Source organism: Thalassophryne amazonica, chromosome 9 (genome assembly GCF_902500255.1).
Source record: "Thalassophryne amazonica chromosome 9, fThaAma1.1, whole genome shotgun sequence".
NCBI classification, from domain to species: Eukaryota; Metazoa; Chordata; class Actinopteri; order Batrachoidiformes; family Batrachoididae; genus Thalassophryne; species Thalassophryne amazonica.
The window spans coordinates 37,389,565-37,400,553 of NC_047111.1; the positions used below are offsets into that span (position 1 = coordinate 37,389,565).

The window sequence follows — 10,989 nt, forward strand, 5'->3', positions numbered from 1 at the left end:
ACCCATCCAAGCGGCTCAAGAAAATGGTATATAATATAATAAGTAATAAGACATAAGAAGGATAAGACATCACAGGAGAAGACTGTTATCAAACACAAAGGAGCCAACTATTCTGTAAGCTACGATGAACGTTGCTCAGGCCGGCTAGATAACGTTAGCTGTTAGGTATAACTAATTGTACCCCACTCCTCCAGTATTTACTTAAATAAAATAATATTAAAAAGGGGGAACAAGAAAAAGTAAAGCATGTAGAAATGTATATGGAGATATAAGTACATATATTTGCAGAAAAGAGAAAAACGGCGTCCGTTTTAATCACCAAACCTGCAGCTGCCAGTGTTACATATATTTGCAGAAAAGAGAAAAACGGCGTCCGTTTTAATCACCAAACCTGCAGCTGCCAGCATTACACATGTTGCTGTTTCTTCTTCTTCTGATTATATTTCTAATACAGTATTCAGTAGCTTTGCCCTCGTGTGGGAACACATGTAATTACAGCTGATCATCCCAGTAACCACTTAAAGCGTTAAACATTAACTAATAGATAGATAGTCCAAACTATACCTTTTTGGAATATTTTTATGAGTGTATAAGTTGCCGATGGAGTCTTATGTTTATGTGTTTATGGGGGTGGTGGAGGCCTGGATGTTAGCAAGGTGGGCTTCTGACCAGACGACCCTTTGTTCAGTTCACACAGGGTAACTCACCAAAGTACCCTTAAGCAAGGTTCTTAATCCCCAAATTGCTCTGTGTGTGCATTTGGGTGCTTTGCATGTCAGCACACTGACGTTGTGTGAGTGTGTGTTTGAATGTGAAACATCATAGAGAATCTGCATCAAATGAAAACCGTCTCAAGTTCTGCTGTGTGTGTGGGTGTGTGTACGTTAGGATCGGATCATCGATGCCGGACCAAAGGGGAATGAAGCTCGCTTCATGAACCACTGCTGCCAACCAAACTGTGAGACCCAGAAGTGGACAGTCAGCGGAGACACTCGTGTGGGACTCTTTGCTCTCGTAGATGTCACTGCAGGTGAGATCTCATCTTCCTGCTTAAATAAAACATGTTTAAATGAATAATAAACCTTAACAATGCAATTTGTAATTGGAAAAAAATGAGCTTATATATAAAAGTCAGATGTATGTATGTATGTATGTTTGTATGTAGGTGTATATCTATGTACAGTTTTTGCCTGTTGCCTTGCAACACTAATTGTGGCAGTGCCACACACACATAAACAACCTCTTCGTTACCACACGTCCACAACTACTAATTTAAATGCTCCCCACAACCCTAACACATGCAACGCCCTCCCACACATACACTTACACAAACCCTTCCCAACACACACCAGTAAACAGGATTAACGGCGGTTAAAATCAAAGATAAATCTGCAGGATTAAAGGTCAGCATTCACAATCACGGTGCAGCACCTCCTCTATGTTTAATCCGTAATGGCTCCAAACCATTCAGATTAAACAGTTATGACCTTCAATTTGACCTGTGTCTGAAGGACCGTTGACTATGTATGTCAGCTTTTACTGACCTGTGCCTAACAGTAACCATGGCAATGCTCCAACACATATGACACACACATAGCCTCCCTAAATACACAACCCTACTGTTCCCTGCTGTATCAATTAGTTTTATCATTGGTTGACTCTGAAACATTCCACCGAGTTGGGTCCAAGCAGGATCAAAACCTTTTGTTAGATTTTTCCTCACATGTACATAAGTGAAAACAGTGCCCCCACTGTGCACGTGCACTCCCAAGACAATTAAACCTCCTTAACCCTTAGAACCCTAGTCCCACTAGTCCCAGTATTAAGGAGAGCATGTTGAAGTTGTTTTTACATTTGATAGTCTATATGTTGCACTAAAGTAGGTTAAGTAATGTTACAAAAGTGTGACAATTTTAAAAAACCCATTTAATTATGGTAAATTACCATTATTTGTTGATTTTCATTTCAACAAATTTATAGACAACAGTGCAATTAAAGGTGATTAATGGTGTATGTCAACAGAATCACATACTTTATTTTTGTAAATTGGACAAAATTAGATCTGGTTTGTTAACTATTTGAAAGTGTTACATTTATTTGTGAACTTTAAAATCACTTTGGGGTTGTAATATACACCATCAAATAATATAAAGAGGTTAGGACTAGTGGACCCTCCGCGAGCTCTAAGGGTATTTTCTCAATTTTAACATACCTTCAGTATTTTCCCTTTTAAGGTACTTGTATTTTAGTATAATGCCCATGTGTTGCATATCAAATTGTTCAGAGGAATCTCAACTTTCAGAATATGTTTCACATACTTGTGAAGACACTGTATTTAGAAATATTTTGGCTCTAAATCTGAAAACAGTTGAATGCATTTTTCAAAAATTCTTCTAAATCTTTGTTGAAAATGCACCTTTATACATGTGGATGAACTGTTTTGGTGCTAGAAATAAGTTCACCAAAGTCTTGGCTCCCAAATGTCATGTAATATATGAAAAAATTGATAAAATTGTATGTCAATGTAAATACATTACGTTAGTAATTTTTAAAAAATTATTTAAACGTGCATTTTTTAGGTATTGTATGTATATGGTGATTACTTCAGCGAGACCCACCATTCTCAGAGACCACATGGGTGAATTTAATTTTGACAATCGCTTGCACAATTGTGGCTTTAAGTCTGACATTATGTGGTCACTATGAACGCAAAGCAATTAGAAAAAGTGGAAGTTACTGCAAAGTTTTTAAATGTAGCTGCTTACAAATGATGATAACATTCTTTAGCACAAAGCCATTTTAGAATTCTCTTCCCAGAATGCTCAGTATTTTTTTCAGTTCGCGTGAGTAAAGGTGAGCTAATGGTAGCTGTTGGATTCCTCAGATTGTAGAATGTGTTTTTGTGTGTCATAATCAGGCACGGAGCTGACCTTCAACTACAACCTGGAGTGTTTGGGTAACGGGAAGACGGTCTGTAAATGTGGAGCACCAAACTGCAGCGGTTTTCTGGGTGTCAGGCCAAAGGTGGGTGAAGTGCAAAGACCAGACACATTTTGTATCAAGTACTGGATCCTGTCAGTCCTCCTCAGTACTAAATTATCAGCTGTGACACACTTGGATTCTGTTATATTTTTCTGTTTTACAGTCAAATGTACTGTTCTTATAATGGATGAATGAAACTGCCAATAACAGCCACATATACATTAAAAAAATGCTAAATCTTACCACCACACTTATATAAGAGCATAGTAAAAGTACTTGCCACTATTGAACAGGTTTTTGTTATGCTGTGGTATCAAGTGGAAAAAAATCTTTCTTTATACAAAAGGTTATTAAATAACTATGTATTCATCTCAAATTGAGAACATCTCTGTAACATCTAAATTAAATAATAATACCAAACTATAAAGGATGAATTTCAGTTCTCCTGTAATATAACACAACTAAATCATCACATGTTTGACTTTGGACAAACTAATGGATGGAAAGCCCAAAATTCCCAAGTCAAAGAATGTTGCTTTCAGTTCATTTACAACAATTCAGAAACATGAAGCCTGTGACTCAGTATGGTGAATCTGACTAGAGCAGACTGAGGGAAGCCATCAAGATACCCGTGACTACTGGTGGAATTAGAAGCTTCAGTGACTGTGATTGGAGTGACTACATGCACAGACTGCTGCCTTTTTGCTTCACCAGTTACATGTTAAGAGGCGCAGACGTTGAAATATAGTCTCACCTTTGCTGGAACGCACAGAGGAGAGTCTCGTCTAGGTTTGATATGTCTTCTTTTGACAGGTTTTTTTGGTGTGTCATTTTCATAAAGTTGCTAAGTTATGATGCACATCTCAGCAGGGATAAGTATGAATATCATCTCATATATGAAGGAATTTCACCTTTTTGTGGTGTGTGTGTGTGTGTGTGTGTGTGTGTGTGTGTGTGTGTGTGTGTGTGTTGTGTGTGTGTGTGTGTGTGTGTGTGTGTGTGTGTGTGTGTGTGTGTGTGTGTGTGCTATTACTATCATTAAATGATAGACTTTCGATCACTAACTAACAGAATACTGTCTCATTGCATGATGGGATTGCATGATGCTCCTCAGGATGCAGTAAAATTTTTAAGTTTATTAAAACAAAAATGAAAATGTATGTACAGTGTTTTAAAGTTCTCCTTTGATGTAGTGTTTAATAAATTGATCTTTCATTTAGTTTTTAATTTAACGTGGTTGGAAATGCTGCTTGCATATTTTCATTGAAGTTCAATTGACATATTTCAAAGATGCGCCCAGAAAAGCACATTTGTTGACAGACGCACATCCAGTGTGTAGAACGTCAAAGAAATGCAGGTGGATCAGTGCCGTTTGAGGTTTAAAAATGATACAGTTATTATTTGGGTCAGAGTGGAGCACTGAAACTCATTTTAGAATTTGACTCTGATAACTGGGACTTAACTTGGACTCTTGTTTAGAGACTTGGACTGGAACACTGGGGACTCCACTCAACTCGGACTCTAGGTTCAGTGACTCGACAACAGCATGAAGCCAGAAACACTTTTACAATGCAGTGGAAGGCAATATCAGCTTATCCAAAGATTTATCCTGCAAAAATCAGATTAGAATCAGAATCGAATTTATCGCCAAGTAAGTTCTCACATACAAGGAATTTGATCTGGTGTCATTGGTGCATAAACAACAATAAAATAAAAAGGAAAAAAAATACTTCTGTAAGAAGTGAAGGAGTCAAATAGACAAATGAGTAAAACTATTTTCACTGCCAAATAAATATAGAATAATGGAATGGGGCTGTGCAAAGGCACCTTTCCACATACACATACAGCACCTTTCAGTGCAGGGATGATCAATCTGTACTTTGTGGGAGTGGTGGGAGGCACGGTACATGGGCTCTCTGGCATTATTTCTAAGTCTAGCTGCGGACGTCTGCCAGAGGGGAGGGTGACAAAAAGTTTGTGTCCTGGGTGAAAGGGATCGGCCACAATTTTCCTTGCTCGCCTCAGGAGGTGTACAGGTCCTGTAGGGATGGCAGATTGTAGTCGATCACCTTCTCTACTGCATGGATGATACACTGCAGTCTGCTCCTGTCCTTAGTGGCAGCAGAGTACCAGATGGTGATGGTGGAGGAGATGATGGACTCAGTGATGGCAGTGTAGAAGTTCACCATCATTGTTTATGGCAGGTTGAACTTCCTTAGCTGCCGCAGAAAGTACATCCTCTGTTGTGCTCTGTTGGTGAGAGAGCTGACGTTCAGCTCCCACTTGAGGTCCTGGGTGATGGTGGTCCCAGGTAACAGAAGGACTTAGTGCAGAAACTGTTTCTTTTTGTTGTTTTCACTTGTTGGAGCGGAACCTTTTACAGCAGTCTCACAACTGTAAACCCAAAACATCAACATTAAATTGTTTACCAATTTACCTGGCCACACCCCATGTGTCCATTGATGAGAGAGGGAAAGATGACCAGGACTCAGTCCACTTCTCAGATTGACCTCACCTTTAATACAGAGAATGAGCCAAGTAACAATAACAGAGAGTCTCTGGGTTCACGCTTAATTTGCCCTGGAAATGAGGCTTTTGAACTTATTCATCACTGTGAATGTTGCAGGTTTGTATTTGGAAACATATGTGTTTCTATCACCATTTTATTGAGTATTTTCTTCTTTATGTTTCCTACTATTCATCCTGTAGTTATACTGCCCCCACGGTTAAAGTAGGTATTGTAACTTCTGGAAACCTCACACTAAAAATTTTGTAGGATGCACAGGAGGGAAAAAGCGCTTGAAATGAACACTGAAATGCGAGGTCATGACCTTTAAAGCATGTATCCTTGTGTGCCGAGGTCATTCAGGGCACTCTTGTAAAATCAGCAATCTCTGTTCTGCCAGAACAACCCTCCGTCTGATGACAAAGGTCGCAAACTGAAGAGGAGGGGTCATCACAAAAGGAAGAAGAAGGTGGTGGTGACCCAAAGAGAGGGAGGACGAGTGTTTCAGCTGTGGAGACGGAGGACAGATGGTTTCCTGTAAGAGACCTGGCTGCCCCAAAGTTTACCACGCTGACTGTCTCAACCTCACCAAGAGGCCAGCAGGTCAGTGACTCCGCAGCGCCACCAAGTTCCTCAGTCAAATGTCACTTTCACACATTCAAATGACATAATCCAGGCATACATTTGCACACTTCTTGGCAAAAAATATTCAAATTTTCCCATATTGCACATATGTGGTAAGACAGTAGGGATATCTACTTTATTTACTTTACATGCACCTTGATGAACGTTTCTTCAAACAACATGGAAGATTCCAGGAATTAATACAATGACTTCTTAAAGGTTCTGAATGACTAGTAAAATTCTGGGTTAGCTGTGGTATATGTGGTGGTGATTTTTTTTTTTTTTCCAGTTTAGAGCAGTAAGAATTAAGCCAAGGCTTCACGAGCAGTTGTATGTTGTATCTCGTGGGATCTCCACAAGTCAAGTTCCATCTTAGTACCCATCTCAGAAAGGTTCATAGTACCACAAGCAACTATACAGTACTAGACAAAACTATAGAACGCTTGGAACCAAACAGATGTCACCTCATTGAGGAACAAGGCTCAAATTAACACCAAAGAATTCATGAACACTTGTTGTGAAGGTCCAAGAGAAACTCAGGATCACAACCAATGAACTGACAAAAATACCCCACATTGTTTTTTTTATCATCTTTCTTGTTTTAACATTACAACTGTAATCCACATGGTCGGGTATTTGGGTCAGGACACAGTGTGGAGTGTTATTTTTGATTATGCTTTCCTGTTGGCTGTTTCTGGACGGTTAGGTCGCTGGGAATGTCCGTGGCATCAGTGTGACGTCTGTGGCAAAGAGCGGCATCCTTCTGCGAGATGTGTCCGAGTTCTACTGCAGTCAGCACCGTGACGGTCTGCTCTTCATCTCCAAGCTGGATGGCAAACTTTGCTGCAGCGAACCGACCCCTGTGGGCCTGACCCACTGGAGCCGGGGGAGATCCGAGAGTACAAGCCTGAACCCAGAGCTCTGACCTCCGGGCTGGGCATGGCCCATCATCACCTCCACCTCTCCCAACACAACCACAGCCCTGAACCCAACCTCCAGCAGGGACCAGGAGATCAGCAGCCCTTCTGGAATTTGCTCTGCTGAGTCATTTCCTGCCTTTTCTATCCCAGTACCAATCACTATTCCTGTACCTGCCGCGTCACCTCCCCCCAGCAGCTCCGACGCTCCCAGCAGTCCTCAGATGTTTGACCTGCACACTACTCGCCCATCTCCTCATATGAGGAGGAAAGGGATGTGTTGGAGGATGAAGAGGACGACGTGGAGGAGCTGCTGGCAGAAGTGGAGGAAGAATTAGTGGAAGAGGGCGGCGTAGGGCGGCAGAAATCAGACACTCATGAGGACGATGGAGACACCCTGCTGGAGGATGTGGGCCTGGAATACCTGGGTTCAAAGAGGATGATGATGATGATGATGATGATGGTGATGATGATGAAGAAGAGGAGGAAGAGGAAGAGGAGGACTGATGCACATTGGCCCCTCACAGAACACGAACAGCTGGATCTCGTACTACGTCCCCACTGTGGGACAGCGAGTGCTGAGGAGACCCAGTGCCACTACACACGGAGCTGCACCTGTCTGCATTCAATAAGCAGGCGGCGTTACGGAGCAATTCTTCAGGCAAAACTGAAGAAACACAAAAAAAACACCCCAGAGATAATGAGAACATAGCTTAAGGTTCACTGACTGACTCAGTTTTGTTGTAATAATCCGTCCGTGCTCACTGACGCCTGGACACAGTAGCTATAAAAGGGACTAACAGGGATGTTGCACACACTGGCGTTGACTGCACCTTCATATCAGAGATCGGACAATAGCTACAACTGACACACAAACTCTGGATTTTTAATCACATTCGGTTTATGTGTTGTTGTTTTTTTCACCACATTTCGACCAATTTCACAGATGTGCTGCTTTGTTTAATTTCAGGAGTCAACGTGTGAGCAGGTCCACCTGGAAAGCTTCATGTTTTTGTCTGCAGATGTGGAATGGATTTGAGAAACAGCGTGTCGGTGCTACGTGCTCACAAAGACTCTGTGACCACCGTCAGAGCGCCAAATAAGAGTTACACTGCCGCTGTTCCCCTACGGCTGCAGTCACTGAAGTACAACTTGGCATTTGGCCGTCGGAAGCTACCGTAAATTCTCAAACAGTGGGCGTGGCCTTTATCGACTTTAAGTCAGCTGGCAGCAGGTTCCTGTTATAAACTGGCATCTATCATAATAATAGTTTCACTTTTCATTTGCATCCAGGGTTTCACTCAAATCTGTTGTACAAAAACAGTTGAACCAGTCATTTTGCAGTCTTGGTGAACAAGTTTTGTCTGGCCTGGAATCTCAGACTGTAAATAAAGTTGGACAACAGGACAAGAAAGTGTAGAAACTAGCCTCATTTCCACAGAGCGGCCAGGTCCATATGGTACATTTCAGAACAGTTAAGAATGGCTTGGCTTGTATTTCCACTGCCAGGGGTACTCTTTGTTTGGTAGGTGGATCGTGGTAGATGTCAACATGCACATCATCGCGATGGGCAGCGTGATGTCAGATTGTTCCTCCGCAGTGATCAACAGAAAAGTTGTGCCTCCTCGTTTGACCAGCTTGGCTGCTTTTCGCTAACATTCCTAGTTGTGTGGATATTTAAAATGCCACGTATATTTTCGTCAGGATGTATAGCTCATAAGCTGTCGCACCGTGACGACGTGTTCCTTTGTTGCTATGAGCCCATGTGGACAGCAGTTGGTTAGCACCTTGCTTTTGTTATTGGTGCCCAAAATGTAGCACGGTACGGGTTGGTTATTTTGGTACCTGTCCTTAAATCTGAATGTGGAAACACACAAAATAACGTTCCGTACCGAGTCAGACCGCTTGGTGGAAACTAGGCTAATATGTCTCTGTCTTCTCTCTTGTGAAGATGGAAGTGCCAGCATTAGCTTGATTTTGGCTTGATTTTTTGCAGATAGTAAGTGAATGGGTTCATGGTGTCCACCTTTATTTACAGTCTGTACCTGGAGTAGGAACCTGTCAAATTTATTGCAGCAGACCAAAGGAAATCCATATTTATTTAGCATTTTTCAGTACAAAGTGCTTTAAACCATTACAGTAAAAACTATTCAAAAGAGAGAGAAAACGCACTCAATCATAAAAGCTAAATGATGACATAAAAATAGAACAAGGAGCTCCAATAATTTGACTCCATGCAGGACAATCATACAACTAAAATAATAAATAGGGTGACTTTTTGTGTCTTCATTGATCAACTCAACAACAATAAAGTATTTCACAGCAAACAAGGATATGAGAAAACCTGAAACCCGCTGACTTCTTTTTCATGTTTGGGACACTGGGTGAGATTGTTGATTGTAAACACATAGCACAAGAAGGTATTTAAGGCTTTTTTTGCGGGGGGGGGGGCTGATGATGAAATTCAGTGGGTAGATTGTGTATTAACCAAACTGTCGGTGTGTTTAATCTCTGATTGCTGCCAAGGGTCAAGAAGTCCTTGTGGCAGATGCTCAATCCCCAAACTAATAGACTTTTGGGCACATTGACCCTCGCGTGAACAAAAGACAAAGATGGAGAGAAAGAGGTGCCTTACCAGAACAGATTTTTGAATCAACTTTGTGAAAAGGTTGGGCTTGGGTAGAGGTGTCACTGGAGAGTGCGGTGTGATGCCAAAGTTCATTTGGCGGAGATGATCTGATCACTGGAAGGAGGCGTGGGGACTGCCCAAGAGCAGGGAAGACCCTAGAGACAGCTGTTGCCCTGTGAAAGGCGACCTGGGAGTGGCAGCAGCACAGTTGCAGGAGAGTGCAAGATCAAGGATTGATCTGGAACTGAAGAAATTTCTGATTTACTGGTGTGGTTTGTTTGGCCAGACTTGAGTGCCTGATATTCTTCAGCCTCGTGTCCTTTTGAACACCAGACTGCATATAGTTGCTTTCCTGCAACGGTTCTATCACTGCACATTCTCACAATTCTGTATTGTGCTTTTGTTTTATTTGTTACTATGGCCAAGCAGATGGTCACCCCAATTGCTTGAGGGTTCTTCCTATAATCAAAAATGTCTGGGTAGGTTTTTGCATGCTGTCGCTTTTTTTTCCATTCTCTTGGATTTTGTTTCTTATAGAATGCAGTGGGGCAGGACGGTGGCTTAGTAGTTAGCACGTTGCCTCACAGCAAGGAAGGACATGGGTTTGATTTCCACCTCTGGCCTTTCTGTGTGGAGGTTGCGTGTTCTCCCCATGTTTGTGTGGGTTCCCCCTCGGTGCTCAGGCTTCCTCCCACATCCAAAGATGTGCCAGGTTTGGTGAATTGGAAACTTTAAATTGTCCATAGGTGTGCATGCAGATGTGAATGTTTGTTTGTCTGTATGCAGCCCTGCACCAGACTGGTGTCCTGTCCCAGGATGTCACGCCCTATGACTGCTGGGATAGGCCCCAGTCCCCCTGTGACTCTTAATTGGAGTAAGCGGTTGAAGATCAGTGAGTGAGTGAGTGAGAATGCAATGGGCCCAGACCTGATGTCTATAGTTGTACCCCAAACATTGCTGGCATTGTATCCAAGGGCCCTCTTCAAGATGGTGACCGTTCCTTAATTGCAGATAACTGCACCTTGTGGGCACTTGGGTGACAAGGGATTGCCTCAGGGTCTTTCTTCAGGTTCTTCTTCATAAGCCCTGTTGCCCCACCACACTGGTATATCTATTTCTTCAGTGACCATGTTGTTTCATAGGTAATTTTAAGGTCTTGGTATTTCGTGATCTTTCCCCTTTCAGCTCTATTCAGGTCATAGTCATTGGGTATGGTACATTGATAATTTGGACTGTTTTTTTCTTGCTTGTTCCAGAGTGACTATCGGGTTTTAATGCACCTCCTTCGATAGTTCTTCCTGCTGTGATCTCTTGTTGTAGAAGAATAGTTA

General features: G+C 42.0%; 1 protein-coding gene across 1 annotated transcript; it reads left to right on the forward strand.

The window, feature by feature from the left end:
• Window positions 1–864: 864 nt before the first annotated feature.
• LOC117516992 (histone-lysine N-methyltransferase, H3 lysine-36 and H4 lysine-20 specific-like) lies at window positions 865–7,249 on the forward strand. The gene is given in 5 exon segments (XM_034177886.1): window positions 865–1,030; window positions 2,918–3,024; window positions 5,889–5,969; window positions 5,971–6,091; window positions 6,819–7,249. Coding segments are annotated over 5 exon segments (504 nt in total). The 5' UTR covers window positions 865–933; the 3' UTR covers window positions 6,917–7,249.
• The last annotated feature ends 3,740 nt before the right edge of the window (window positions 7,250–10,989 follow it).